Raw genomic sequence first — 25,764 nt, 5'->3', positions numbered from 1 at the left:
CAAGGTGTGTCTGTTCCCCCCCCCAAAGGAAGGAAGGGAAGCCTGCCAGGCTCACCTCCGGCTGCAGGAAGAGATGTGCCACGGGCACCGCTGCGAGCGCCTTGTAGGCCTGCTTGGCACTGACCGAGGCCTCGTCGAGGGAAGGAGGCCCGGCGGTCCGAGGCTGAGGGGGCAACGGGCAGGGTCAAGGCAGCCCAGAAGCGGGGGGGGGGACCCACACAATCGAGGAAGGGGGAGTTGCTGTCTGTTGCTGTGCAGGCGCAGCGACTGAGGGTCTGGCCGGGGGGGGATATGGGGGGGCAAGTGCCCCCTAGACAAGTGGCTTGCCCCCCCCCCGTCCCTGGATTTCTGTCTCAGAAACTTAACGTGTGGGGCACAGCTCCCCACCCACACATACGCGGTGTCCCTTCTGTGTGCCCCCCTCCATTGGGCTCCCGTGTGGGGCCAGAGAGAAGCTCGCCTGCGCCGTTACTTACAGAACTGTGGCTGCCGGGGCACAGCTCAGGGGGCTGGAAGGGATTGGGGCTGTCTCGGCCTTCGGAGGCAGCCAAAGCTGGGGCTGGCCGGGCACGGGCGAGGGGCTGGATCACCCCGGGCTTGGTCTGGGGAGAGAGAGGGAGGAAGGGAGGGGGGACCGGTGAAGTCACCGCCGGGGGGGCCTTCTGCCCCATGCACAGCCTGAGGCCCGGCCACGCGGCCAAGGCCGGGGGGGGGGACTCACCGACTGGCTCTCCGCGTGGAGGGGGACGAAATGGATGGACGCCTGGAGGGGGAGGAGGAGAAGGGCAAGGCATGAGACCTCCCCGGGCCTGGCCACAAGGCCCCCCCCCCCACCAGGCCCAGCTGCCCAGCCCCCGCCCCTGGCAGCCACCAGGCGCCCCCCGCCACTCAGCCGGCAGCTCCCTCCAGCCCACAGCGCAGCACAGCAGAGGGTCTCCTCCACCCCACAGATCCCCCCCCCCGCCCGCTGGCCAACAGCACAAAGCAATTCCTGCATGAAGCTCTGCAGCAGACCAGGAGAGGGTCAGCAGTGGGGGTGAGGGGCAGAGGGGGTGGAGCTGCCACCCCAGATGGGGGAGTGCCCCGCCCGAGCACAGCAGCAGCAGCAGCCGCAGCAGCGCCCCCCCCAACAGGGAAGCTGCGGTCAGCCGGGGGGGGGGGGCGAGCAGCAGGCACCGCACACAGCACCCCCCAGGCACTTACAAAGCGGGTCTCTCTGCCCACCAGGTGGGCAGGCCGGAGGGTGGCGGGTGGCGGCGGCGGCTGGAGAGCAGCAGTGCCAGAGAGAGAACCAGAGAGAGACTGAGGCCAGCTGGCCAGCAGGGGAGGCAGCTGCAAGCCCACCCCGGCCCCTCCGCCCAGCCCCAGACACTGCCCCACTGACCTGCTGGCTGCCAGGGGACTCCCGCCGGGCGGCTCCCAGTTCACTTTCCCCCGCCAGAGCCTGAAAGAGAGTGGGGCGGGGGGAGCCACCGATCAGCCCAAAGGCCGGCCCAAGAGAGCGGCCCCAAGGACAGGGCAACCTCCCAGGCCCCCCGCCCCGGACGGCCATTCGCCATGAGCTGCCTCGCCCCAAGACCAGCCGGGGTTCGCCCCGGGCGGTGCCGTCTGCGGCTCCAACTGGCCCTGCCGGCAGCAGCGTCACCAGGCAAGGTTGGGCCAAGACCCCCCTCCCCGCCCCACAGCCCAGCAAGAGTCTGGAGAGCCACTGCCCGGCAGGCCAGAGAAGGTGGAGCCGGAGGAACTTCCTAGGCTCGGCCCGGGGACGGGATGCCAAGCCCGCAAGGCCCCACTGGAGCCCCCTGCCCCAAGCACCAGCCCCTCGCCAGGGCCGTGAGGCCGGCCTCCCCCCCCCCGCCAGCCGGCAAATCCTCGGCCCGTGGCTGAAAAGACAGGTGCCCCGTTGCCAGGGCTGTGCGGACGCTTCCATGGTTCTCCACAAGGGCAGGGAAGGCACAGAACAGCTGGCTCCCAGAACCACCCCCCCTTTTAAAAAAAAGACAGGTTCCTAGCCCCTGTGAGCCCACAAAGATTTTCACCTGCCAGCCTGTTCAAACCTGAGCAGCCAGTCGGGGCCTGGATGACGGGGTGGGGGGTGGGGTGGGGAGCCACTCGGGGGGCAGGAAATGCCTCCCCTATTGCCTCTGGCCGCCTCCTGCCTCCCTTGGGCACAGCAGCGGCCCACGTTGCACTCCCTCCCGATTGCCCCCTTAGCCCAGGGTCTGACGGGCAGCCTGGCCCTCCCCAACAGCGGCCACTCCTCCACACTTGGTGCCCCAAGAGGCCGAAACCCGCCCCGCCTGCTGACTGGCAAACTCCAGGCCAGACACAGCAAAGGATCCCCGCATGCAGGACAGGGACACGGCCCCAGCCGCCACACACACACACAGGCCGTGCCCCGAGGGGAAGGCGCCCGGCCCGAGAGGCATGCACAGCAGGAGCGGCAGCAGCACCACGGCACACAGCAGGCAGGCCCAGGCAGGCCGCTTGCCTTGGCATAGAGGCTGGTCTTCAGCACCCCGCTCTGGCCATAGCCAAGGGGAGGGCCCCCCAAGGCAGCCTTGCCTTGTCGATTTGCCACCACAAAGGGGTTGGCGCTGAAGGGGATGGGCTGGGAGTCCACAGAGCTCTCCTCCTCCAGACCCCGGGCACACGCTTGCTCAGGCTGGGCCCCGCGGGCAGCCTCTCCCACCGAGAGAGAAGCTCTGCTCAGCGTTCCAGGGCCTGAGCGGAGGATGAGCGGAGTCTCTGCAGGGAGGAGAGGCGACGGCAAGTCCCTGTCCATGGCAGGATGGGAAAGCTGAGAAGGGGGAGAAGAGACATGGGTCAGCAGAGCAGGGGGAGGAGGAAGGGGGGAAGAGACATGGGTCAGCAGAGCAGGGGGAGGAGGAAGTGGGGAAGAGACATGGGTCAGCTGAGCAGGGGGAGGAGGAAGTGGGGAAGAGACATGGGTCAGCTGAGCAGGGGGAGGAGGAAGGGGGGAAGAGACATGGGTCAGCAGAGCAGGGGGAGGAGGAAGGGGGGAAGAGACATGGGTCAGCAGAGCAGGGGGAGGAGGAAGGGGGGAAGAGACATGGGTCAGCAGAGCAGGGGGAGGAGGAAGGGGGGAAGAGACATGGGTCAGCAGAGCAGGGGGAGGAGGAAGGGGGGAAGAGACATGGGTCAGCAGAGCAGGGGGAGGAGGAAGGGGGGAAGAGACATGGGTCAGCAGAGCAGGGGGAGGAGGAAGGGGGGAAGAGACATGGGTCAGCAGAGCAGGGGGAGGAGGAAGGGGGGAAGAGACATGGGTCAGCAGAGCAGGGGGAGGAGGAAGGGGGGAAGAGACATGGGTCAGCAGAGCAGGGGGAGGAGGAAGGGGGGAAGAGACATGGGTCAGCAGAGCAGGGGGAGGAGGAAGGGGGGAAGAGACATGGGTCAGCAGAGGAGGGGGAGAAGAGACATGGGTCAGCAGAGCAGGGGGAGGAGGAAGGGGGGAAGAGACATGGGTCAGCAGAGCAGGGGGAGGAGGAAGGGGGGAAGAGACATGGGTCAGCAGAGGAGGGGAGGAGGAAGGGGGGAAGAGACATGGGTCAGCAGAGCAGGGGAGGAGGAAGGGGGGAAGAGACATGGGTCAGCAGAGGAGAGGGGGAAGAGACATGGGTCAGCAGAGGAGGAGGAGAAGAGACATGGGTCAGCAGAGCAGGGGAGGAGGAAGGGGGGAAGAGACATGGGTCAGCAGAGCAGGGGAGGAGGAAGGGGGGAAGAGACATGGGTCAGCAGAGCAGGGGAGGAGGAAGGGGGGAAGAGACATGGGTCAGCAGAGCAGGGGGAGGAGGAAGGGGGGAAGAGACATGGGTCAGCACAGCAGGGGGAGGAGGAAGGGTGGAAGAGACATGGGTCAGCACAGCAGGGGGAGGAGGAAGGGGGGAAGAGACATGGGTCAGCAGAGGAGGGGGAGGAGGAAGGGGGGAAGAGACATGGGTCAGCAGAGGAGGGGGAGGAGGAAGGGGGGAAGAGACATGGGTCAGCAGAGCAGGGGAGGAGGAAGGGGGGAAGAGACATGGGTCAGCAGAGCAGGGGAGGAGGAAGGGGGGAAGAGACATGGGTCAGCAGAGCAGGGGAGGAGGAAGGGGGGAAGAGACATGGGTCAGCAGAGGAGAGGGGGAAGAGACATGGGTCAGCAGAGGAGGAGGAGGAGAGACATGGGTCAGCAGAGCAGGGGAGGAGGAAGGGGGGAAGAGACATGGGTCAGCAGAGCAGGGGAGGAGGAAGGGGGGAAGAGACATGGGTCAGCAGAGCAGGGGGAGGAGGAAGGGGGGAAGAGACATGGGTCAGCACAGCAGGGGGAGGAGGAAGGGGGGAAGAGACATGGGTCAGCACAGCAGGGGGAGGAGGAAGGGGGGAAGAGACATGGGTCAGCAGAGCAGGGGAGGAGGAAGGGGGGAAGAGACATGGGTCAGCAGAGCAGGGGAGGAGGAAGGGGGGAAGAGACATGGGTCAGCAGAGCAGGGGAGGAGGAAGGGGGGAAGAGACATGGGTCAGCAGAGGAGAGGGGGAAGAGACATGGGTCAGCAGAGGAGGAGGAGGAGAGACATGGGTCAGCAGAGCAGGGGAGGAGGAAGGGGGGAAGAGACATGGGTCAGCAGAGCAGGGGAGGAGGAAGGGGGGAAGAGACATGGGTCAGCAGAGCAGGGGGAGGAGGAAGGGGGGAAGAGACATGGGTCGGGGGAGGAGGAAGGGGGGAAGAGACATGGGTCAGCAGAGGAGGGGGGAGGAAGGGGGGAAGAGACATGGGTCAGCACAGCAGGGGGAGGAGGAAGGGGGGAAGAGACATGGGTCAGCAGAGCAGGGGGAGGAGGAAGGGGGGAAGAGACATGGGTCAGCAGAGGAGGGGGAGAAGAGACATGGGTCAGCAGAGCAGGGGAGGAGGAAGGGGGGAAGAGACATGGGTCAGCAGAGCAGGGGAGGAGGAAGGGGGGAAGAGACATGGGTCAGCAGAGCAGGGGAGGAGGAAGGGGGGAAGAGACATGGGTCAGCAGAGCAGGGGGAGGAGGAAGGGGGGAAGAGACATGGGTCAGCACAGCAGGGGGAGGAGGAAGGGGGGAAGAGACATGGGTCAGCACAGCAGGGGGAGGAGGAAGGGGGGAAGAGACATGGGTCAGCAGAGCAGGGGAGGAGGAAGGGGGGAAGAGACATGGGTCAGCAGAGCAGGGGAGGAGGAAGGGGGGAAGAGACATGGGTCAGCAGAGCAGGGGAGGAGGAAGGGGGGAAGAGACATGGGTCAGCAGAGGAGGAGGAGGAGAGACATGGGTCAGCAGAGCAGGGGAGGAGGAAGGGGGGAAGAGACATGGGTCAGCAGAGCAGGGGAGGAGGAAGGGGGGAAGAGACATGGGTCAGCAGAGCAGGGGGAGGAGGAAGGGGGGAAGAGACATGGGTCGGGGGAGGAGGAAGGGGGGAAGAGACATGGGTCAGCAGAGGAGGGGGGAGGAAGGGGGGAAGAGACATGGGTCAGCACAGCAGGGGGAGGAGGAAGGGGGGAAGAGACATGGGTAAGCAGAGCAGGGGGAGGAGGAAGGGGGGAAGAGACATGGGTCAGCAGAGGAGGGGGAGAAGAGACATGGGTCAGCAGAGCAGGGGGAGGAGGAAGTGGGGAAGAGACATGGGTCAGCAGAGCAGGGGGAGGAGGAAGGGGGGAAGAGACATGGGTCAGCAGAGCAGGGGGAGGAGGAAGGGGGGAAGAGACATGGGTCAGCAGAGGAGGGGGAGAAGAGACATGGGTCAGCAGAGCAGGGGGAGGAGGAAGTGGGGAAGAGACATGGGTCAGCAGAGCAGGGGGAGGAGGAAGGGGGGAAGAGACATGGGTCAGCAGAGCAGGGGGAGGAGGAAGGGGGGAAGAGACATGGGTCAGCAGAGGAGGGGGAGAAGAGACATGGGTCAGCAGAGCAGGGGGAGGAGGAAGGGGGGAAGAGACATAGGTCAGCAGAGGAAGGGGAGAAGAGACATGGGTCAGCAGAGCAGGGGGAGGAGGAAGGGGGGAAGAGACATGGGTCAGCACAGCAGGGGGAGGAGGAAGGGGGGAAGAGACATGGGTCAGCAGAGCAGGGGGAGGAGGAAGGGGGGAAGAGACATGGGTCAGCAGAGCAGGGGAGGAGGAAGGGGGGAAGAGACATGGGTCAGCAGAGCAGGGGAGGAGGAAGGGGGGAAGAGACATGGGTCAGCAGAGCAGGGGGAGGAGGAAGGGGGGAAGAGACATGGGTCAGCAGAGCAGGGGGAGGAGGAAGGGGGGAAGAGACATGGGTCAGCAGAGCAGGGGAGGAGGAAGGGGGGAAGAGACATGGGTCAGCAGAGCAGGGGAGGAGGAAGGGGGGAAGAGACATGGGTCAGCAGAGGAGAGGGGGAAGAGACATGTGTCAGCAGAGGAGGAGGAGAAGAGACATGGGTCAGCAGAGCAGGGGAGGAGGAAGGGGGGAAGAGACATGGGTCAGCAGAGCAGGGGAGGAGGAAGGGGGGAAGAGACATGGGTCAGCAGAGCAGGGGAGGAGGAAGGGGGGAAGAGACATGGGTCAGCAGAGCAGGGGGAGGAGGAAGGGGGGAAGAGACATGGGTCAGCACAGCAGGGGGAGGAGGAAGGGGGGAAGAGACATGGGTCAGCAGAGGAGGGGGAGGAGGAAGGGGGGAAGAGACATGGGTCAGCAGAGGAGGGGGAGGAGGAAGGGGGGAAGAGACATGGGTCAGCAGAGCAGGGGAGGAGGAAGGGGGGAAGAGACATGGGTCAGCAGAGCAGGGGAGGAGGAAGGGGGGAAGAGACATGGGTCAGCAGAGGAGAGGGGGAAGAGACATGGGTCAGCAGAGGAGGAGGAGGAGAGACATGGGTCAGCAGAGCAGGGGAGGAGGAAGGGGGGAAGAGACATGGGTCAGCAGAGCAGGGGAGGAGGAAGGGGGGAAGAGACATGGGTCAGCAGAGCAGGGGGAGGAGGAAGGGGGGAAGAGACATGGGTCGGGGGAGGAGGAAGGGGGGAAGAGACATGGGTCAGCAGAGGAGGGGGGAGGAAGGGGGGAAGAGACATGGGTCAGCACAGCAGGGGGAGGAGGAAGGGGGGAAGAGACATGGGTCAGCACAGCAGGGGGAGGAGGAAGAGACATGGGTCAGCAGAGGAGGGGAAGAAGAGACATGGTCAGCAGAGCAGGGGGAGGAGGAAGGGGAAAAGAGACATGGGTCAGCAGAGGAGGGGAAGAAGAGACATGGGTCAGCAGAGGAGGGGGAGGAGGAAGGGGGGAAGAGACATGGGTCGGGGGAGGAGGAAGAGGGGAAGAGACATGGGTCAGCAGAGGAGGGGGGAGGAAGGGGGGAAGAGACATGGGTCAGCACAGCAGGGGGAGGAGGAAGGGGGGAAGAGACATGGGTCAGCAGAGGAGAGGAGGAAGAGACATGGGTCAGCAGAGGAGGGGAAGAAGAGACATGGGTCAGCAGAGGAGGGGAAAAAGAGACATGGGTCAGCAGAGGAGGGGGAGGAGGAAGGGGGAAAGAGACATGGGTCAGCAGAGGAGCGGGAGAAGAGACGTGGGTCAGCAGAGGAGGGGGAGAAGAGACGTGGGTCAGCAGAGGAGGGGGAGAAGAGACGTGGGTCAGCAGAGGAGGGGGAGAAGAGACGTGGGTCAGCAGAGTGGGAGGAGGAGGGGAGGAGGAGGAGAGACATGAGGGAGGAGAGACATGGGTCAGGGGAGGGGGATATGGGTCAGGGGAGGGAGGAAACATGCGGAGGAGGAGGGAGGAGGAGGAGCAGGGAAGCTGCTCCCAGCCCCGGGTCCTTCCTTGGACGGCCCAGAGCTCTTCTCTCTCACTTGCAGCTCTACAGTCTCCACCCGAGGGAGGCATCCACAGGATGCCAGACGTGGCCGCAGCGCAGGCAGGTCGGGCCCTTGCCGGGGTCTCTCTCTTTTCCAGCCCCTTCCCTACAAATCCCGAGCACGGAATTCTCACAGCCGTCTGCTTTCTAGCTTGCTTTTCTGGCCCCACAAAATGCAAGGCAGCATATCGATGAGGAGGGCTCCCAGGTGGCCAAACCGACAACAGCCCAACTTCAGCCAGGGGCTTAGGAACCGAGGAAGCGGCCACAGACTGAGTCAGACCCTTGGTCCCGCTAGCTCAGCATTGTCTTCACAGACTGGCAGCAGCTTCTCCAAGGGCGGCAGGCAGGAGTCTCTCTCAGCCCTCTCTTGGGCGGGGGCATGGGCTTGCGCGGGCGGGCAGGGCGTGGGTGCGCTGCACGGGCATGCCCCCACGTGCAGGCGTGTCAGATATCCTAACCCTAACCCTACTTCTGGTAAAGGGGGCCACAGGACAGCAGGGAGCAACATGGCTGCCCTGGTGGACTTGTGAAACACGGGGCGCTAGTGGGGGGGAAGCAGTGGGGGAGGGGGTGAAGGGCACCCTCCCCCGCCCGGCTCCGTGCGCCCCCCTCCTGGGCGCCCCTCCTGGCCTTCTGGGCACAGGGGCTCCCAGGCCCGGGCCCTCCCAGAGGGAGAACGCTGCAAGCCACGACCTCAGCTGCTCAGCACAAGGGAAGCCCCCCCCCCGGCCCTAGCCCGGCCTCCTGCCCCAGACCCCGGCCCACTAACCTGTGCCAAGGGCAGGCGGCTCCAGGGAAGGCAGCAGCAGCCCAGCAGGAGCAGACAAAGGGAGACGCTCCGCCCTGCGGCAGCCCAGCCCGGCCATAAATAGCCCGGCAGGGGCCGCTCCGCAATGCCCCCCTCCCAGCAGCAGCCGGACCAAGATCAGGTTTCCAGAGCAGCAGAGATGCCGCCCGCCCAGCAGAGGGGGAGAGGCCTCGGGGGAGGGGGCCCTGGCCACGCAAGGGGCCTGTCGAGGACTAAGGGCAGCCCGGCTGCTGGATCAGGCCCCCCAAGGAGGCCCGTCTAGTCCAGCCTCCTGCCGCCCACAGCCGCCCCCCCCCAGCTGCCCTGAGAAGCCCGCAGGCAAGAGGGGGGGCATGGCTTCTCTCCCTCCCCACCAGGACCCCAGGAGCCAGTGAGAGCCCTGCCCTCCACGACGTTGTCCAAGCCCCACTTAAAGCCATCCGAGCTGGTGGCCATCACCACATCCTGTGGCAGAGAATCCCACAGATGAACTATGCACGGTGTGGAGGAGGACTTCCGTTTCTTGGCAGTCAGTCTGCCTGGGTTCGACTGGCGGAAGCATGAGAGAGGGGTCCATGTCCTTGCCCTGTTGGTCTTCAGCCTGAGCCAGTAAGCCTGCCCTCACCACCAGTCAAAGCAAAAGCTGGTGATGGTCATGGCCATTATCACGGCAGGATGGCCATGCAGAGTGGTGGTTGGGCGGGGGGGGGGGTGCCCACTTGCTCTGCCCCCAGTGCAGGGAGCAGCCCTCCTGAATCCCACAGAGGTCTGGAAGAAGCAGGGCAAGAAGGCGCCCCTGCCCTGCACACCCACCCACCCCCACCGCCCCATGGACAGACTCCGGCGGTGTCCCTTTCTGGAGCCCAGAAGACGCTCTAATCCTGCCACCGAGGGGTGTCCCCAGAGACCTCCTGGGGGGAGCCAGCAGCAGCCTCCCCAATGGACGGCACCTCTTCCCCCTGCCCAAGAGACCCGCCTGGGGCCTGATTCTGGACCAGCCGTTGCATTGGGGGGAGGGGGCAGGGAGAGGAGCCCCGTCTCAGAGGCAGTGTGGGTCCGAAGGGCCCCTCTGCCTCCACCACTCGCCCCCCGCTGAAGAGAGAGCTCCTGCAAAACGCCCGTCTGCAGAAGGGCCGCTCCCCCCCCCCCGCCCCGCTTACATGACGGTTGGGTCTCTGCAGGCCGCTGCTGGGCAGTGCTGCCAGGGTGCGGTAGTCCAGCCGCAGGGGCTCTGTGCCGGGGTCCTGCAGAAGGAAGGAAGGAAGTGGGGCTGCGGGTGGAGACCCCTGCTCCGGCGGGGGGGGGGGGGGGAGAGCACGGCACTTCTCCTCCGCCCAGCGGGGCTGGCTCTCCCTCGCTCTCGCCCTGCACTCTCACCTCTGCCGCCGCCTCGGCCGCCTCCTCCTCCACGGCTGCTGCCAGGAGCTGCGTGGCCGCCTCCCGCTCCCGGCGCCTCCGCTCCTTCCCAGGGACAGGAAGCACCAGCAAAGGGAGAGAGAGAGAGAGAGAGAGAGAGAGAGAGAGAGCAGAAGGAGGAGAAGGAGGAGGAGAAGGAGGAGAGGTCACCAGCAGGGAGCAGCCCAGAGGGAGCCCCTCGAGGAGCAGCAGGAGGAGGGGGAGAGCAAGCCCCGCACGGCCAGGGCAGGGCAGGGCAGGGCAGGGCAGGGCAGGGCAGGGCAGGGGGCCCCAGAGCAGGAGGCAAGGCCCGTTGCTGCCAACAAGGACCTCAAGCAAGCCAAGCACGGAGCCCAGAAGGCGCCCAGCAGGACATGCTGCCTGCGGTGCAGAGGCCAGATGGCCAAGCTCTGCCCCAGAGGAGTCCGTGAAAGAGCACTGCGCCCGGGGGCTCCTCCCTGCCCCACCACCCTGCCCCACGGGCTCCATTGGGCTGTCCTGGTCTGGGCTCAGGCAGACCCAGCTCTTGCTCACCTCACACCACTGCAGCCAGCCAAGGAGGACGGGGAACACGTGCGCCTGTGCATGCACACACCCAGCCCCCCTCCAGTGAACCGGGCGCTCCCCACACAAGAGGCCCCCCGTGACATGGAGGCAGCCAGCAGCAGCGGAAGCAGCAACACACACAGCTCTGCCCCCCACCAGCCCCCCTTCGGTGCTTCCAGCCCCAGAGTGGGCTCCCTCAGCTCACCTGCAGCCATGCTGGGGCCCCCCCTGCCCCCGCGGTCAGGACTGGAGGCTGCCCTGGTTCTGGGAGGGCAGCCGCACACTAGAACCCCGCCCATGGAGACGCCCCCCCCCCGCGGTTGCCAGCCAAGGCTCGGAGGAGGATGCTGGAAGCGCCCCCCCCCCCCCCCCGCGGGTCCTCCTGGGCCCTGGCAGGGGTCCTCCCTCTCAGCAGCCCCCAACGCTGCACGGCAGGACCAAGCTGCCCAGCGCAGCAGCCCAAAGGGGGCAGGCTGGGCCCAAACCCCAACAGGAGGCCAAGGGACCCAAAGGGGCCACCCGCCACCGGGCCGGGAGGGGGGAGAGAAGGCGCAAAGGAGCGCAAAGGCGGGCTCCTTGGCCCTCGGTTTTGTCTCAAGAAAAAGGACGGGAAACCGGACGCGGACCTCAGAGAGAACCGGCTCTCCGCCCAACTCAGCCAAACAAGGAGCGAGACACCCCACGGAAAGACGGGGCAGGAGGGACACCCCGCGCATGACCAAGAGGGGCCAGAACCCAACACAGCAGCAAAGGTAGGAGAGGGAGCAGATCCCGCCACAGAGGTCTTGCGGGCGGCCGTACTAGGCCCCCAAAGCAACGGAGGGCTGGGGGGGGGGGCGACCCTCGTCCTCCAGAGCCAAATGCCGAGAGTGACCTGCCGCTGGAGAACGACGCCAGGAAGGCCCCCCAGGGAGAAAGCACCGCCGTCACGGGTGGCACCCATCACCCTCACATCGACTGGGCAAACTGACCGGGGGGGCAGGCCTGGGCGGAGTCCCACGGGGTGTCCGTGGATGCTTCAGGGAAGAGCGGCCACGAGAAGCGCTGCTAGAGGCAACAGACAGGCAAGGCCACGCAGGCACCGTGGCCTCCCGAAGAGGAAGCGTCCCAAAAAGGTGGGGCCTGGCGAAAAGGCAACCAGAGGTACGGTAGGTCTGACCTCTGCAGCACACACATCTGGACGGTTTTTAAACCATCAGTCACAGGAAATCAGCTGCAATGTACACGAAGGAGTAGGAAAGGACCCACCAAATCCAAGAAGATGCTGAAGTTCTGCCCCGGCGAGGAAAACAGAAAGGAACACAAACTCTGGGGAAAGAAATGTGGGGGGACTGGGTGGGGAGAGGAACCGAGAAGCATATGGCTGGTCCAGTTACCCTGCTAACTGGGCAAAGAGGCACCTTTTACCGTGGTGATTCTCTTGATTTATTTATTACATTTGTATCCCGCTCTTCCTCCAAGGAGCCCAGAGCGGTGCACTACAGACTTGAGTTTCTCTTTCACAACAACCCTGTGAAGTAGGCTAGGCTGAGAGAGAAGTGACCGGCCCAGAGTCACACAGCAAGTCTCATGGCCGAAGGGGGATTTGAACTCGGGTCTCCCCGGTCCTAGTCCAGCACTCTAACCACTACACCACGCTGGTTCTCTTAGCAGGGGGAGAGTAACTGGCCCTCTCCACCCCCAGCACAGGACCTCCAGTGACTGTTGCTGGTGTCTATCTTGTGTTTCTTTTAGATTGTGAGCCCTTTGGGGACAGGGAGCCATCTTATTTGTTTGTTATTTCTCTGTGTAAACCGCCCTGAGCCATTTTGGGAAGGGCGGTATAGAAATCGAATGAATGAATGAATGTGACCCACTGACCCCCCACAGCAGGAAACTAGCCAGGGAGTGGGAGGGAGGCCTCTCTGGACCTTGCAGCGAGGCTGAGTGAATTCTCTGCATCTGTCTCCAGTATGAAAAACGTAGGGCAGAGACCTGTGCCTGAAGTGACCTCCTCGAGGATGGGATTCAAAAGACGGAGCCAAACAGAGGGGAGAAGCGACAGATCCTTGGGTGGGTGTATCAAGACATCCAAAGTTAAACCAAGCGCAGGGCCTGGACAGCACCCACTTGTGAATTCTTAACTAGCAACACAGGAAATGGCCTTCTAGGGAGTCAGACCCTTGGAACATCTAGCTCAGTACGGCCTACACAGACTGGCAGCGGCTTCTCCAAGGCTGCCTCTCTGAGCCCTCTCTGGGAGATGCTGCCAGGGAGGGGACTGGGAGCCTTCTGCACACAGGCATGCAGGGGCTCCTCCCAGAGAGGCCCCATCCCCTCAGGGGACAGACCTGGCAGCACTGCCATGCCGTCTCCCATCCCAGCGCAAGCCAGGGCAGGCCTTGCTCAGCAAAGGGGACCATCCATACTTGCGATCACAAGACCAGCTCTCTTCCAATTCTTCTCCCTCTCTCACAACACTAGACTCCATGAAACTGAAGGTCGGGCAATGTAGGGCCGAGATGAGGAAATACTTTCCCACACAGCGCATAATTAACCTATGGAATTCTTTGCCACGGGATGCGGTGGGGGCCACCAGCTTAGAGGGCTTGAAAAAGGGCTCGGACAAATCCATGGTTGCTTTCCAGATGACACCCCACCCCAGGGTCACTGCGTGTCCATTAAGGGTGCTTCCCCACTGCCTGTGTTTCAGCATCACGGACCTGGTGCCGTTCCCACGGCCGGGGCCGCCTTCCAGGCTCTCTCTTTCCATCACAGCACCGCAACCCCGCTGGGGGAGGTTCGTGCAACCAGAAAGGACTGCGCCCCCTGCTGGTGGCTTCGCACAACAAACTCTATGGGCGGCTTCAAGACCCTCCTGCCAAGCCGAGGCCAACTAGCGCGGAACAGCCGGGAAAGCCCCCCGGAGGGCAGGCCTGTCGTTGGCTGCCACCTCCGGCCTCAGAGGCACGGCGCCTCTCAAGACCAGTTGCATCAGGGCAGCAACCGCAGGGGGAAGGGCCTGCCCGTGCGTGGGCCCCCGAGGAGGAACAGGACGCCAGACTGGTTGGGCCTCCTGGGGGCTGACCCAGCCGGGCCTTGACGTCACCAGGGTCCTGTCTGTGGCCAGGCCTCCCTGCAGCTTGGGAAGTCTCTCTCCAGCAGAAAACGCCGCCACCTCTGGGGGGAGCCACCCTGGAGCCCTGCAGCAGGGAAGGGCTGAGGCACGGCGAGGGCGCCAACAGGGCAAGGAGACACGGCCCTCTTGGCAAGCTGCCGCTGCTGGCACGGGTCTCCTGGAGGGCTTCTTCCAGGGGCTGGAGGGCCCCGGAGGCCCAGCCCAGCCAGGCAGCCCGGAGGGGGTGGCTCGGCACCATCCAGACAGCTCTCCTCCCTCCCTCCCCCCCTCCCTCCCTGGAGAGAGCGAGGGGGCACGCCTGGGCCGGAGGAGCTCACCACTTTCTCCAGCTCTTCCCTCTCCCACTGGGCCGTCTCCCTCACCATCTCCATCTCCTGGGGACAAAGGAGATGGTCAGAGACCCAGCAGAGAAGGCAGCCAGACTCCATGGGAAGTGGGGCGGGGGCGGGAGGGCTTCCCTTTGGAACTGCCAGGGAGCAGGAAAGAGGGTGGGCAGCACTGCTGGAAGGAGGGGGGGAGAGTCTGCTCCCCTCTCCCGCCCCCCCCCCCACCTGCAGACCACCCCACTCACCTTCTGGAGGATGTCCAGCTCCTCTGGACTGAGGTCCCGGTCAATGGATGAAATGCTCTCCAAGCTGTTCTTCCGCCCAAGGCCGGCCGCAAAGGGGTTAGCAATGATCCCTGGAGACGCCTGCAGGGGAGGTGGGTGCTGAGCGGCAGGAATGCCCACGTGCCACGGCCCCTGCCCAACGTGGTGAGGGTGCTGCTGGCCAGGACAGGGGGGCCGTGGGCAGGCAAGGACACGGTGGTTCCCCAGCCCCCCTCTGTCCTATCCAAGCCAGTCCCGGGAACCGGGGGGGGGGGGGGGCTGGCCTTCATGGCCCCTCACCCACCTCTAGGGCGGCCACCGCCTTGGGGTCAAAGCCATCGCAGACCAGCACCAGCAGCACATCGCCCACCCCACGCAGCACCTGGACCGCTTCGGTGTGCGTCATGCCCAGGAGGCTCTGGTGGTTCACCTCCAGGATGCGCAGGCCCACCTTCAGCCGGCCGTCCCGGGCTGCAGCCCCCGAGGAGCTGACCTACATGGTGCAGGAGAAGCAGAGGCCCTCAGGAGGGCCCGGGGCCAGTGGCGGGGCCCGGAAGGAGGCGGCGGCTGCCCTTGCTGGCCCCTCCCGGCCAGGACGCTGGAGGGGGCCGGCAGTGCCTCCCCGGGGCTGCAGAGGGGCTTCCCCAGCGGGGCCTGTGGAAGCCAGCGGCTGAGGGGCCTCCCGCGGAGCGCCCCCACCCAGCCCCAGGCAACGGCCCTCAGCCCCCCGCGGCTCAGGAGGGCCGAGGCCCACACAGCCCGGCACGGCGGCTGCTGACACCTCTCCTCACACAGAGCTCTGTGCCCAAGGAGTGCGCCGGCCCACAGCATCCCGCCCGGGGAGCCCGGGGAGCAAGGGGGCCGGGCACTGCAGGGGTCCTGGAGACAGGCTCGCTCCGGGCCGCTTCTGCTCGGGTGCCAGGACTCCGCCCTGCCCACCCTCACCTCTCAAGCAACCACAGAAGAGCACCGGAAGCCACGCAACACGCGCCCTGCCCCCCCTCTGCACAAGGTGGGGCGGGGGGGGCAGTGAAGGGCCCGCAGGTCGCCTCCCCTTCGTGAGCGGAAGAAACAGTCCCCTCCACTCGGCCTCCCCGAGCCCAGAAGGGCCAAAGAGGGTGCAGCTTTCAAAATGAACGAAGAGCCCCAGGAGCCCTTAGGGAGCGGCCGAGAACTCCAGAGACGGCTCAGGCGCTCCAGCCAGCGCAGCAGCAGCAGCTGCTCCTCCCCAGCACCGCTGGCACACACACACAACCCGCCCCCCGGCACCAGAGGCCAGGGTGGGCCCCCAGGTTGCCAGGCCTGCTTCTGGTGCAGACGGGCCTCTCCTCACAGGCACTGCACCAGCAGCAGGGAGCTTGGGCCACCGCAGGGTACCTTGGAGATGAAGATGCCCTCGTCCGTGGGGTCAAAGGGGTTGCCCGCGTGGCCCTTGGCACCGCCTCGGATGCTGATGCCCAGCTTCTCCCCGGGCCTCTTTTCAAGGCAGATCTCCTACAAGCGCAAGGGAGACAGATGGGGCACCCCACAGGCTCCCCCCCTCTTCTGGCAGAGGGGCCCTCCAGCGTCCACAATGCGGGGGGCCCAAACCAAAGCACATGTGTCCTGCCCCAGATCAGACCGAAATTAGCAATAAACCGTGTGCAAACAGCAAATATATATATATATACACATATATATATATATATATATATATATATATATATATATATATACACACACACACACACACACACACACACACACACAAATTCAGAAATTAAATGATTATATTTTATATATATGTGTCCTAAATTCTATAAATATATCTCTTAATAAACATACATATTTCAAAAGAACACCAAGAAATGTCCAAAGTTGCCCAGAGCACAGAATAATGAAGATGGTAAAAATATTCCAATCTTGCTTAATCAGTATGAAAGACTGTGATGTTACAACACTATTTCCCAAAGTACATAAATTTATAGCGTTAGATAAATGCTATCCTTAGAATGAACACAGAGCTGATAAGTCCTTCATGAGGAAGCCTCGGCGAAAAATCCTAGTCCTAGTTTTAAAGTCCTAGTTTAAAAGATCTTCTTGTCAGAGCGGACAGCCTACCTCGGAGGGAGGGCGTGGAACCAAAAGGTTTTTTCAAATGTGGTCATTGCGTGGCATGCTCTATGGCATTGCAAACCACAGAATATAGGGACAACAATACTGGCAAAAAATATAGTTTGGACTTTTTTGCAAATTGTTCCACAAAAAAATCATATATATAATACAATGCCCACGTTCCCTTAGATATGTAGGCGTGTCGACTAGAACAGTCCGGTCTCGCATTTCGGAACATCGGTCCCGCATCAGGAATCAAAATTTGGAATGCCCTATGGTTGATCATTTCATGCAGGCAGGGCACTCTCCCAGTGACTTTGAATTTTTTGTCATCTGAAGTTATAAACAAAAAAGATTTTCCTATGCAAACTTCAAAACTGTTCTCCTACAGAGGGAGACATTTTTAATACATCAATTCCAGACTTTAGAGCCTTTTGGTTTAAATCAGGTTAATGACCTTTCTAGTTATCTATAGGTATCGTGTGATCATTTTTTGATCCTGGCGCTACTTAGAGATTTGGATGTGGAGAGGGGTAGAGCAGGGCAAGATCTAACACGGACAGAAAATGAATGGATATCTTTTTGAAAAAATCACTCTCTCTTCTGCTGGAGAATTGGAATATTTCATACTTTTGATAAGCTTCCATAGCCTCTATGTTGTGGTTCCATATCATATTTAGGAATTTAAACAGAATAATAAGCCTAGGGCTTCTTTTGAAGTTTTTCACACGCGCGTGCAATATAATTGGTCATTTAGACATGAGACTGGATGAGGAGCACATCCCTTGTGATTAAATGAGAGTGAAAACATCTGGCAGACACCGTAGGATATATTAAGCATCACTAGTATCATTTGAAGCTAGTACAGCTTTGTATCCAGTAGGATTTCTAACTTGAAACCACTGGCAAGTGCAGAGTCACTTTTGAAGAGATAAATGTGAGTAAATAAACAGATTTCTAACCCTTTGAGTTTACATAGCAAATTGTTGAAGGTACTTTTATGCTAAAATGATACATGTGTTATTGTGATTTAGCTCACTTCTCCTGATGAAATCCTGCTCAAGCAGGAAGAAACAGGTAAAAAATTACCTAGGATACCTGTTGAGTAACATTTGAACAAGGAGCAACAACTTGAATAAGGATTTGCAAGAGTTAAGATTTGGAAGGACTTTGTGATCTACATGTAATAAGGACGTGTGGACATAACTGACCTTCAAGCAATACCATTTGGGGTTTATGAAGCACAAACCTTCCTTTCTTCAAATTGTGTGTTTCATTCTCATATTCATATATATATATATATATATATATATATATATATATATATATATATATGCCAAAATTATGTACCTTTCATGTACGTTGTGTGTGTGAATAGACCTTTATACACGGTATATATACTATTCTATGTACAGTATATGTTTTGATCCTTAGAATGAACACAGAGCTGATAAGTCCTTCATGAGGAAGCCTCGGTGAAAAATACTGAATATCCAGACAGTTTTTAAGGACTTACTAGCGAAAGAATTATTATTACAAGCCTCAGATAACAGAACGAACTATCATTACAGCACATTTTAGAGTACTTTGGGAAACAGTGAACTTGTTTTGGTGTAACATCGCAGTCCTTCATACTGATTAAGCAAGATTGGAATATTTTTACCACCTTCATTATTCTGTCCTCTGGGCAACTTTGGACATTTCTCGGCGTTCTTTTGAAATATGGATGTTTATTAAGAGATGTATTTCTAGAACTTAGGACACATACCCGGTGGTGTCCAGGCTCGCCTTCCTGCCCCTGCCCGGCTCCTCCTTCCAGGCCAGCCAGCAGCTGGGCACTTCAGCCGGCTGCTGCACAGGCTCACCAGCACCATCAAGGCTGGCCGGGCTCCCCCAGGAAGCAGAGCTCTCTCCGGAGCAGGAAACGGCAGAGAGCCAGACCCGGGGCTGGGGGGGGCTCCTTCTGCCTCCAGCCAAGCCCCCTCCTCAGACCCACGAGCATCACTCTGGCTGGGCCCCAGCTGAGAATAGCCGCTGCTTTCAGAAGTGGGACGGTAGATCTGGAGTGGGGGGGGGCAAGGTGGGGAGGAGAGCCAGGGGGTCTCTGGAAGCCCCATTTCCCGGTTGGGGGGAGGCTGGGCAGCTGTCTTCCTCCCTGGCGGGCCAACGGGCTCCCCACGGCCCAGCCCTGCCTACCTCCATGCCAGGTGGGGGAGGGTCTCGCCTGACCGCCATCCTCAGCTCCTGCGTGCTGGACAGCAGGGCGCTCACCGCCTCCTGGTGCGTGGCGTGGCGGAGGGGGATGCCGTTCACCTCCAGGATCCTGTCGCCAACACGCAGCCCACTGCGGGCTGCCAGTCCCTGCGGAATGACCTGCAACGAGGCCGGGAAGAGGCTCTGGCGCGAGGAAGAGGAGCCGGCCGGCCCACGGCCTCCAGGGCGCTGTGCCCTTCTGGGGCACAGGGGGGGCAGTGCCTCCCCTGGCCGGTCCAAGCAAGAGAGTGTGTGTGTGGGGGGGTGAGGGTGGGGGGGTGCTCCTGGCCCCCAGAGCTGCCAAGGCAGGTGGGCCAGAGCAGAAGGCAAGCCCCAGAAGGCAAGCCCGCGGAGGTGCTCAGGGGGCCGCTGTGGGTGGGGGCAACAACTAGCACCTTGTCCCTCCCCAGGACGGGCAGAATGAGGCAAGCAAGAGGAGCCGTGCCTGCCTACTCAAGCGCCCCTCGGTGGCCCCAGCCCCTACCTTGGAAATGAAGACCCCTGGCTCGCGGATCCCAAAGGGGTGGCTGGAGTGGTCGCTGCCCCCTACAATGCTGAGCCCAAGGGGGCCCCCGGCTTTGACCAGACACACCTCCTGTGCAGACAGACCAGAGAGGACAGCCTCAGGCGGGGGGGAGTCTGGCCCGGGGCCTCCCTGGGGGGCTGGAGCGGAGGCAGCCAAGGGCCAGCCAGGAAGCAACAGCAGCAGCAGCAGGGCCAGAGGGCCCCACGGCGGGGGCCCCAAACTGCTTTCCAGCAAGAGAAGGGGCTGTGCTGCTTCCCCGGCCACGAGGGGGATCTCCAGACCCCCTCCCCACCCCAGCAGGCACCTCACTTACCTCGACGGGGTACGGGCTCTCCAGGTTTGGGGGCAGGAGGTGGCCCTTTGGGGGCAGGGACGTCTCCTCAGGCAGGCTCTCCCCATGGCCGGGGGGGGCTGCTGGTGGTGGTGGGGGTGAGTGCACCCGGGCTCGCTGCCCTAGGGGCACGATCTCCTCACCGGGCTGAGCAGCGGTGGTGGCAGCGGCAGCTTCTCTCTCCACAAGCAGGGCAATGGTGGGGGAGGCGGCGGTAAGCAGCGCTACGGCCTGATCATGCCTGGCTTCTGTCATGTCTACCCCATTGATCTAGAATGGCCGCAAACGAGCGTCAATGCGACCGGGGCGGGGGACGGATACGGGGAGAGAAGGGGTTGCCTGACCCCCAACCCAGGCCCATCACCACAAAGAGCAGTAGCAATGGCCCCAGGGGCAAAGGATCGACTCCCACAGCCCCCTACGCAAAGCCAGCCCCAGACAAGGGGGAGCAAAACAGAGGCTTTGTGCAAAGGGCAGTGCCCCCCTCCCGGTGGGGCGGGGGAGAAGATGGCCATGCCCAAACAATTTCCCCCTCCCCGGACCCTAGAGAGCAAAACAGATCTTCAAAAAGGAGAGACCATTTCCGGGGGCAGAAAATGTGCCAAGGTGGGGTGGGGGGAAAGAGGGAGGGAGGTGAGGTGGGGGAAAAGAGAGAGGGAGGTGGGGTGGGGTGGGGTGGGGGAAAAGAGGGGTGGGGGAAAAAAGAGGGTGGGAGGAAAGGGGTGGGGGGAAAGGGGTGGGAAAAGGGGGGTGGAAAAGGGGGTGGGGAAAGAGGGATGGGGGAAAGGGGTGGGGGGAAAGTGGGAGGTGAGGAGGGGTGGGGGAAAGTGGGGGTGGGGTGGGGGAAAGTGGGGGGTGGGGTGGGGGAAAGCAGGAGGGGAGGCGGGGTGGGGGAAAGCAGGAGGGGAGGTGGGGTGGGGGAAAGTGGGAGGTGGATTGGGATGGGGTGAGTGGGACGTGGATTGGGATGGGGGTGAGTGGGACGTGGATTGGGATGGGGGTGAGTGGGACGTGGATTGGGATGGGGGTAAGTGGGAGGTGGATTGGGATGGGGTAAGTGGAAGGTGGGGTGGGGAAAGTGGGAGGTGGGAGGTGGGATGGGGAAAGTGGGAGGTGAGGTGAGGTGGGGAAAGTGGGAGGTGGATTGGGATGGGGGAAAGTGGGAGGTGGGGTGGGGAAAGTGGGAGGTGAGGTGAGGTGGGGTGGGGGAAAGTGGGAGGTGAGGTGGGGTGGGGGAAAGTGGGAGGTGAGGTGGGGTGGGGTGGGGGAAAGTGGGAGGGGAGGTGGGGTGGGGTGGGGGAAAGTGGGGGGTGAGGTGAGGTGAGGTGAGGTGAGGTGGGGGAAAGGGTGAGGTGAGGTGAGGTGGGGGAAAGGGTGAGGTGAGGTGAGGTGGGGGAAAGGGTGAGGTGAGGTGGGGGAATGGGTGAGGTGAGGTGAAAGGGTGAGGGGAAAGGGTGGGGTGAGGTGAGGTGAGAGGGTGAGGCAGGTTGGGGAAAGAGGGTGAGGCAGGTTGGGGAAAGGGGGTGAGGCAGGTTGGGGAAAGGGGGTGAGGCAGGTTGGGGGGAAAGAGGGAGGGAGATGGGGTGGGGGAAAAGCGGGCGGGAGGGAGTGAGGGGAAGGGAGGGAGGGTGTGGTGGAGTGGAGGAAGGGAGCTGTAGTGGGGGGAAGAGAGGGAGGGAGGGAGAAAGGAGTGAGGGAGGAGTGGGGGAGGGAGGACAAGGCAGGCAGGCAGGCAGACAGAAGCCAGCACTGACGAGGCCGTCCCGAGGCTTACCCGGCCAGCAGCCCCCCACCACACACAGATTCTGGCTATGGCCATTCCCTCAGAGCACAGGAGAACCCCCACCCCAGCCAGGCCAGCTGCAAGCAAGCAGGGGGAGGAGAGAAGAGCAGCCGCAGGAAGGTGGGGGCACAGTGGAAAAGCAGACTCAAGGCCGTGCCCCACAACATGGTGGCAGTGGGGTGCAGGGGGAGAAGAGCCAAGAGCAGGGGGAGAGGACGTGGCAGGGGGCTTCTCAAGCCCGACCCTTGGCCCACACTGACTGACAGCAGGCCTCCCGTATCCCAGGCAGGGAGGGGCCTCTCCCAGCCCCCCCCCCGGAGTGGCTGCACAGGGCTCCCCTGGGGGCTTCTGCTCTGCCACTCAGCAACAGACCCTCCAAGCTCCCGCTGCCCGCCGCGTTAGACACCATTCTGGGGGGACCCTTTCACTAGCAAGTCTGAGGCTTGAGAGCAAGCCCTCCCCGCCAGCCGGCGTGTAAACTTCAGGTCCTCTCTCACACGGTTGAGGCATGTGGCACCCCGAGGAATCCCCAAACGGGCACCCCGACCCAGCTGCCCCAGTCGGGCCAAGCTGGCTCCTCCGCCCCTCCCCTCCCCGTGCCTCCGGGAGCCAGGGAGACCAACTCACCAGGAGGACCCGGTCGCCTACACACAAGGTCCCGTCACGGTGGGCTGCCCCGCCCTCTGCAATCCGGGAGATGAAGATCCCCTAGCAGAAGGAAGACAGTCAGGGCCCCTCCTGCCGAGACAGCCCCCGGCTCCCTCCGGGCTCCTCGCTGGCCCACGCAAGTGCCCCGTGGCCCTCCTGTCCAGGGAGCAGCCAAGTCCCCACGTCAGCAAGGAGCCAGGAATACCCAGCCAGGCGGGGATCGGATTACGCCAGCAGCCTGTGCCAGCCCTCAGCCAGGACACAAGGCTGCCGCTGCCCATCACGAGCCGGGCCCTGCTCCTGCAGCAAATCAGCCAGAGCTGGGGCCAAGGCCACCCCCCCCCGCCCAGCAGAGCCCCCTCTCACCATGTCCCCAGGACGGTAGGGCGTGGAGCCCTTTCCCCCAGCGATGCTGAAGCCCAGGCCCCTCTCGTTCCGCATCAGGCAGGCGGAGAGTCTCTCGGCAAGCGGTGCCCCCTCGGGCCGTTCGGGGAAGCGCAGGCCCTCCCGGCGCTCCCGCGGGCTGTAGTCGTGCTCTGGCCGCAGCGGGGTCACCGTGATGGCGTTCTCGGGTTCCACCATCCGCTCCCGCAGCACCGTCATGGCGACCGTGCTGCCTGAGCCCCGGAGCGCCTCCACAGCCACGTGGTGCTCAGCGCAGTGCAGGAGCACGCCGTTCACCTGGGGGGGGGCAGGAAGGACACGGTGGCCACGTCGGCTCCCTGCTCTCCAGGACAAAGGTCACCGCCCCGCCCTGGAAGGGAGCCTCTGCGCAGCCGCGCCTGGACTCCCCCTTCCTCATGCCCCACAAGCTGCGAGCCGGGTTGGCTGGGGCCTCAAGCCCTCCTCCTCTGGCGTGGCGGAGCCTGCCATAATTCAAATGCAAGGGCCGGGGCGGGGCGCGCACGTGAGGGATGCAAGCATGGCTGGTTACACCGAATCCGCCCTGCCCTCAGGTGACGCTTTGGCCTGGCGGGAAGGAGACATGAGGAGGACTCCCCCCGCCCCGCCGAGCTGGGCATTCCCGGACGGCCAGCACTCAGCGGAGCTGGGAAAGCAGGGGCTCCTCCTGGCGGCGGCTGGGCCACTCACCTCTAGGAGCTTGTCCCCGACACGCACACCTGCGCGGGCAGCCGGACCCTCCTCCGACACGCGGGAAATGAAGATGCCCTGAGAAGAGAGCAAGGCATTCAGCCCGGCAGGCAGGCAGCGCCCCGACCTGGGCCCACAGAGCCCGCCAGCCCTAGCCCTCCGCCGCCGCCCCTCCCAGCCCCACATCCCCAGCGGTTACCTCGTCGTCTCCCTTGTAGGGCGTGGAGCCTCTGCCTCCGGCAATGCTGATGCCCAGCCCCGCCGTCTGCCGCACAATGGTCAGCGTCAGCTGGAAGCACAACCGGGGCGGGAGACGGAGGGTTAGGAGAGCAAGCCCGCAGGTGGGGACAAGCACAGGCCCCTCCGTGTGCGCCCGCCTCTCACACACGTGGGCCCAGCCAGGGAACGTGGCCAGAGGGGCCGCCCCCCCAGCCCCGGCTGCCTCACCCTGGCACAGCTGCAGAGACCCAGGCAGCCCCAAGCCTTTCTTTCTGGGCGGCGGTGGCGGCGGCGGCGGCAGCTCCTGGGGGGCATGGCATCCGCCTTGCACTCCCCAGTGTCTGGCCGCTGGCCAGACCGGCCCAAGCACAGGCTCCTCCCCGCGCAGCCAGTGCCCCAAAGAAGGGGAAGATCCAAGGGGTGGCACCCGCTTGAGGGAACCCCACCCTGGGGGAGGCGCCGCCCTGGGGCCGCAGGCCGTGCGCACATGCGCGCTCCAGATCTCCCGCCAGGCAGCCCCTCCCTGGCTCCGTCGGGCCTTGGCCCCCTGCCCGCTGCCACCAGGCCAAGATGGCAGCCAACCGCCTCGCTGCCTGCGGAAGCCACAGAGAAGGAAGCAGCCAGAGGGAGGGGAGGGAGAGGGCCAGAGGGGGTCAAGCACAGCAGCAAGCCTGGGCGCTCCGCTGGGGGGCCACCAGGGGCAGCCTTGACCTCTGTGGTGGCCTCGCCCGCCCTCTCCTGAGACTCCAGAAGCTCCCAAAGCATTCAAAGGCAGGCAAGGTGGAGGAGGAGGCAGAGGAGGCAGAGGAGGAAGAGGCAGAGGCAGAGGAGAGAGGCTCTTCAGGGGCCGGCGGCTCCCTGGACAACAGCCAGCCTTCCGCGAGGGAAGGGGCACAGCCACCACTCGGGGGATTCCACGGGGCTGCCTGCCAAGCGCCCTCCGGGCCCCGAGAACCTCGGCCTTCCTTCTCTCCAAAGAGGCAGCGGAGGGGCCGGGTGGTGGGAAGGGCTCCAGTTCATTCATTGATTATGCCCTCAAGACCGCAAGAGTCTGTGCGCGGGCGGGGGGGGGGGGAGAGGGGTGCTGCCAGGGCTCTGGCCCGTCTTGCCCTGCCAGAGGCCCATCACGGGAGCCCTGCAGCCCAGCTTAGGCGAGGGGAGGAGCTCCCACCATGGGGCAGGCAGAAGAAAAGGGAGGGGTGGGGAGAGAGGTGCTGGGAGACCATGCCCAAGAGCGAAACAGGGGGGCGGGGGGGGGCAGTACAGACCTCTTCCTCCTCAATGCGAGCAGGCTCAATCAGCAGATTATTGGCTTGATCAAACGACACCCCCTGTTAGGACAGGAACCAGCAGAGAGGCATGCGGATTAGTGGAGAAGGGCCGGGCCACCACCAGGGACAGATGGACAGAGAGAGGCCCCACCCTTAGCACCGAGAGAGTCCCACACCGGGGTGGGGGGGGGGCGGAGGAGAGAGAGAAAGCGAGAGCGCGAGAGAGCGAGCACACAAGCGCACACAGGCTTGCCCCTTGAGGTGGGACAGACGCAACGTGATCCCTCCTTCCCAGCCGAAGAACACCAGGAGAGCCCTGCTGGACCCGGCCCAAGGAAGCCCAGCCAGCCCAGCACCGTTTCCCACAGCGGGTGGCCCAACAGATGCCTCTGGGGAGCCCCCAGCCAGGAGACGAGGGAGGCACTGAAGGGGCGGGCAGAGGGGCTTGTCTTGCGGCTGCAAGCAGGGCCTGCCCTGGTTTGGACGGGCAGACTCCGTGGGTGAGCATTGCTGGGTATTCCCCTCAGGGGATGGTGGCGCTGCCGCTCTGGCAAGAGCATCGGGGCTCCCGGTTCCCTCCCTGGCAGCAAGATAGGGGGGCTGGGAGAGAGACTCCTGCCTGCAACCTGGGAGAAGCCGCTGCCAGTCTGTGAAGACAATCCTGAGCGAGATGGGCCAAGGGTCTGACTCGGAAGGAGGCAGCTTCCTCGGTCCCTGTGTGTCTCCCCCCCCCCCCCCGGACTGCTCCTCTGAGTGCTACTTGCTGGCAGAAGGCAGGGACGGATCCAGAACAGCCCGTCATGTGCACAGGGCTGCTCCCGGGAGCCTTGCTCCACTAAGGGCTCTTGGCAGCATCTGAGTGCAGCTGCAGTGAACGGGATGCCCACTCGCAGCGGGCAAGGGGGGTGGTCACCTGGAGCCCCACCCACAGGCCAGGCTCAGCAGCAGGCGCTCTTCCCGGGGGCCCAGAGGCAGGCGGGCAGCTGCCGCTTTCCCCTGCAACCGGGCCCCTGGACGGGACGAGGCTGGGTCTTTGGGCCCGGACGGGCACCTCTTGGCAGCATCTCTCCTCAGCAGGGCGAGGCCAGAGTTTGCGCATGGCAAGGCTGATCAGCCTGTGCACACGGACTCCACTCCCCCCCCAGCAGGCGGGCAGGGGGCGAGGGAAGAGACCCACCACCCACAAAGATGGGGGGCAGAGGAGCGATGCAAGTGGAGAGATGCAGCAAGAGGCCAGTCAGCCCAGCTGGCTTGTGGGGCCCCCTCCTGCCCCCCCCCATGCC

The 25,764-nt window shown here is 63.3% G+C and overlaps 1 protein-coding gene across 14 annotated transcripts in view; it reads right to left on the bottom strand.

The window, feature by feature from the left end:
* The window catches only part of SCRIB (scribble planar cell polarity protein), a 111,083-nt gene that overhangs the window by 32,077 nt on the left and 53,242 nt on the right, over positions 1 to 25,764 (bottom strand). For 8 of the 14 annotated variants that reach the window (XR_008306168.1, XM_053245732.1, XM_053245727.1 and 5 more), the window contains 19 exons: positions 24,479 to 24,541; positions 23,191 to 23,280; positions 22,992 to 23,069; positions 22,266 to 22,580; positions 21,879 to 21,959; positions 19,451 to 19,738; positions 19,096 to 19,206; positions 18,555 to 18,731; positions 15,642 to 15,758; positions 14,569 to 14,757; positions 14,247 to 14,366; positions 13,993 to 14,049; positions 9,994 to 10,077; positions 9,777 to 9,860; positions 2,492 to 2,800; positions 1,385 to 1,444; positions 722 to 763; positions 477 to 602; positions 56 to 163 (listed from right to left, as the gene is read on the bottom strand). Coding sequence is in view for 13 of the 14 variants with exons in the window: in XM_053245732.1 (XP_053101707.1) it covers positions 56 to 163; positions 477 to 602; positions 722 to 763; positions 1,385 to 1,444; positions 2,492 to 2,800; positions 9,777 to 9,860; positions 9,994 to 10,077; positions 13,993 to 14,049; positions 14,247 to 14,366; positions 14,569 to 14,757; positions 15,642 to 15,758; positions 18,555 to 18,731; positions 19,096 to 19,206; positions 19,451 to 19,738; positions 21,879 to 21,959; positions 22,266 to 22,580; positions 22,992 to 23,069; positions 23,191 to 23,280; positions 24,479 to 24,541 (2,499 nt within the window). In the remaining variant the exon portion in view is untranslated. The remainder of the gene's footprint in view (positions 1 to 55; positions 164 to 476; positions 603 to 721; positions 764 to 1,384; positions 1,445 to 2,491; positions 2,801 to 9,776; positions 9,861 to 9,993; positions 10,078 to 13,992; positions 14,050 to 14,246; positions 14,367 to 14,568; positions 14,758 to 15,641; positions 15,759 to 18,554; positions 18,732 to 19,095; positions 19,207 to 19,450; positions 19,739 to 21,878; positions 21,960 to 22,265; positions 22,581 to 22,991; positions 23,070 to 23,190; positions 23,281 to 24,478; positions 24,542 to 25,764) is intronic. The other 6 variants (XM_053245733.1, XM_053245730.1, XM_053245731.1 and 3 more) reach the window with 6 other exon arrangements.

Source organism: Hemicordylus capensis, chromosome 4 (assembly GCF_027244095.1).
Source record: "Hemicordylus capensis ecotype Gifberg chromosome 4, rHemCap1.1.pri, whole genome shotgun sequence".
NCBI classification, from domain to species: domain Eukaryota; kingdom Metazoa; phylum Chordata; class Lepidosauria; order Squamata; family Cordylidae; genus Hemicordylus; species Hemicordylus capensis.
The sequence above is the reverse complement of the archived record's forward strand: the minus strand, read 5'-3'. Positions and strand labels throughout refer to the sequence as shown.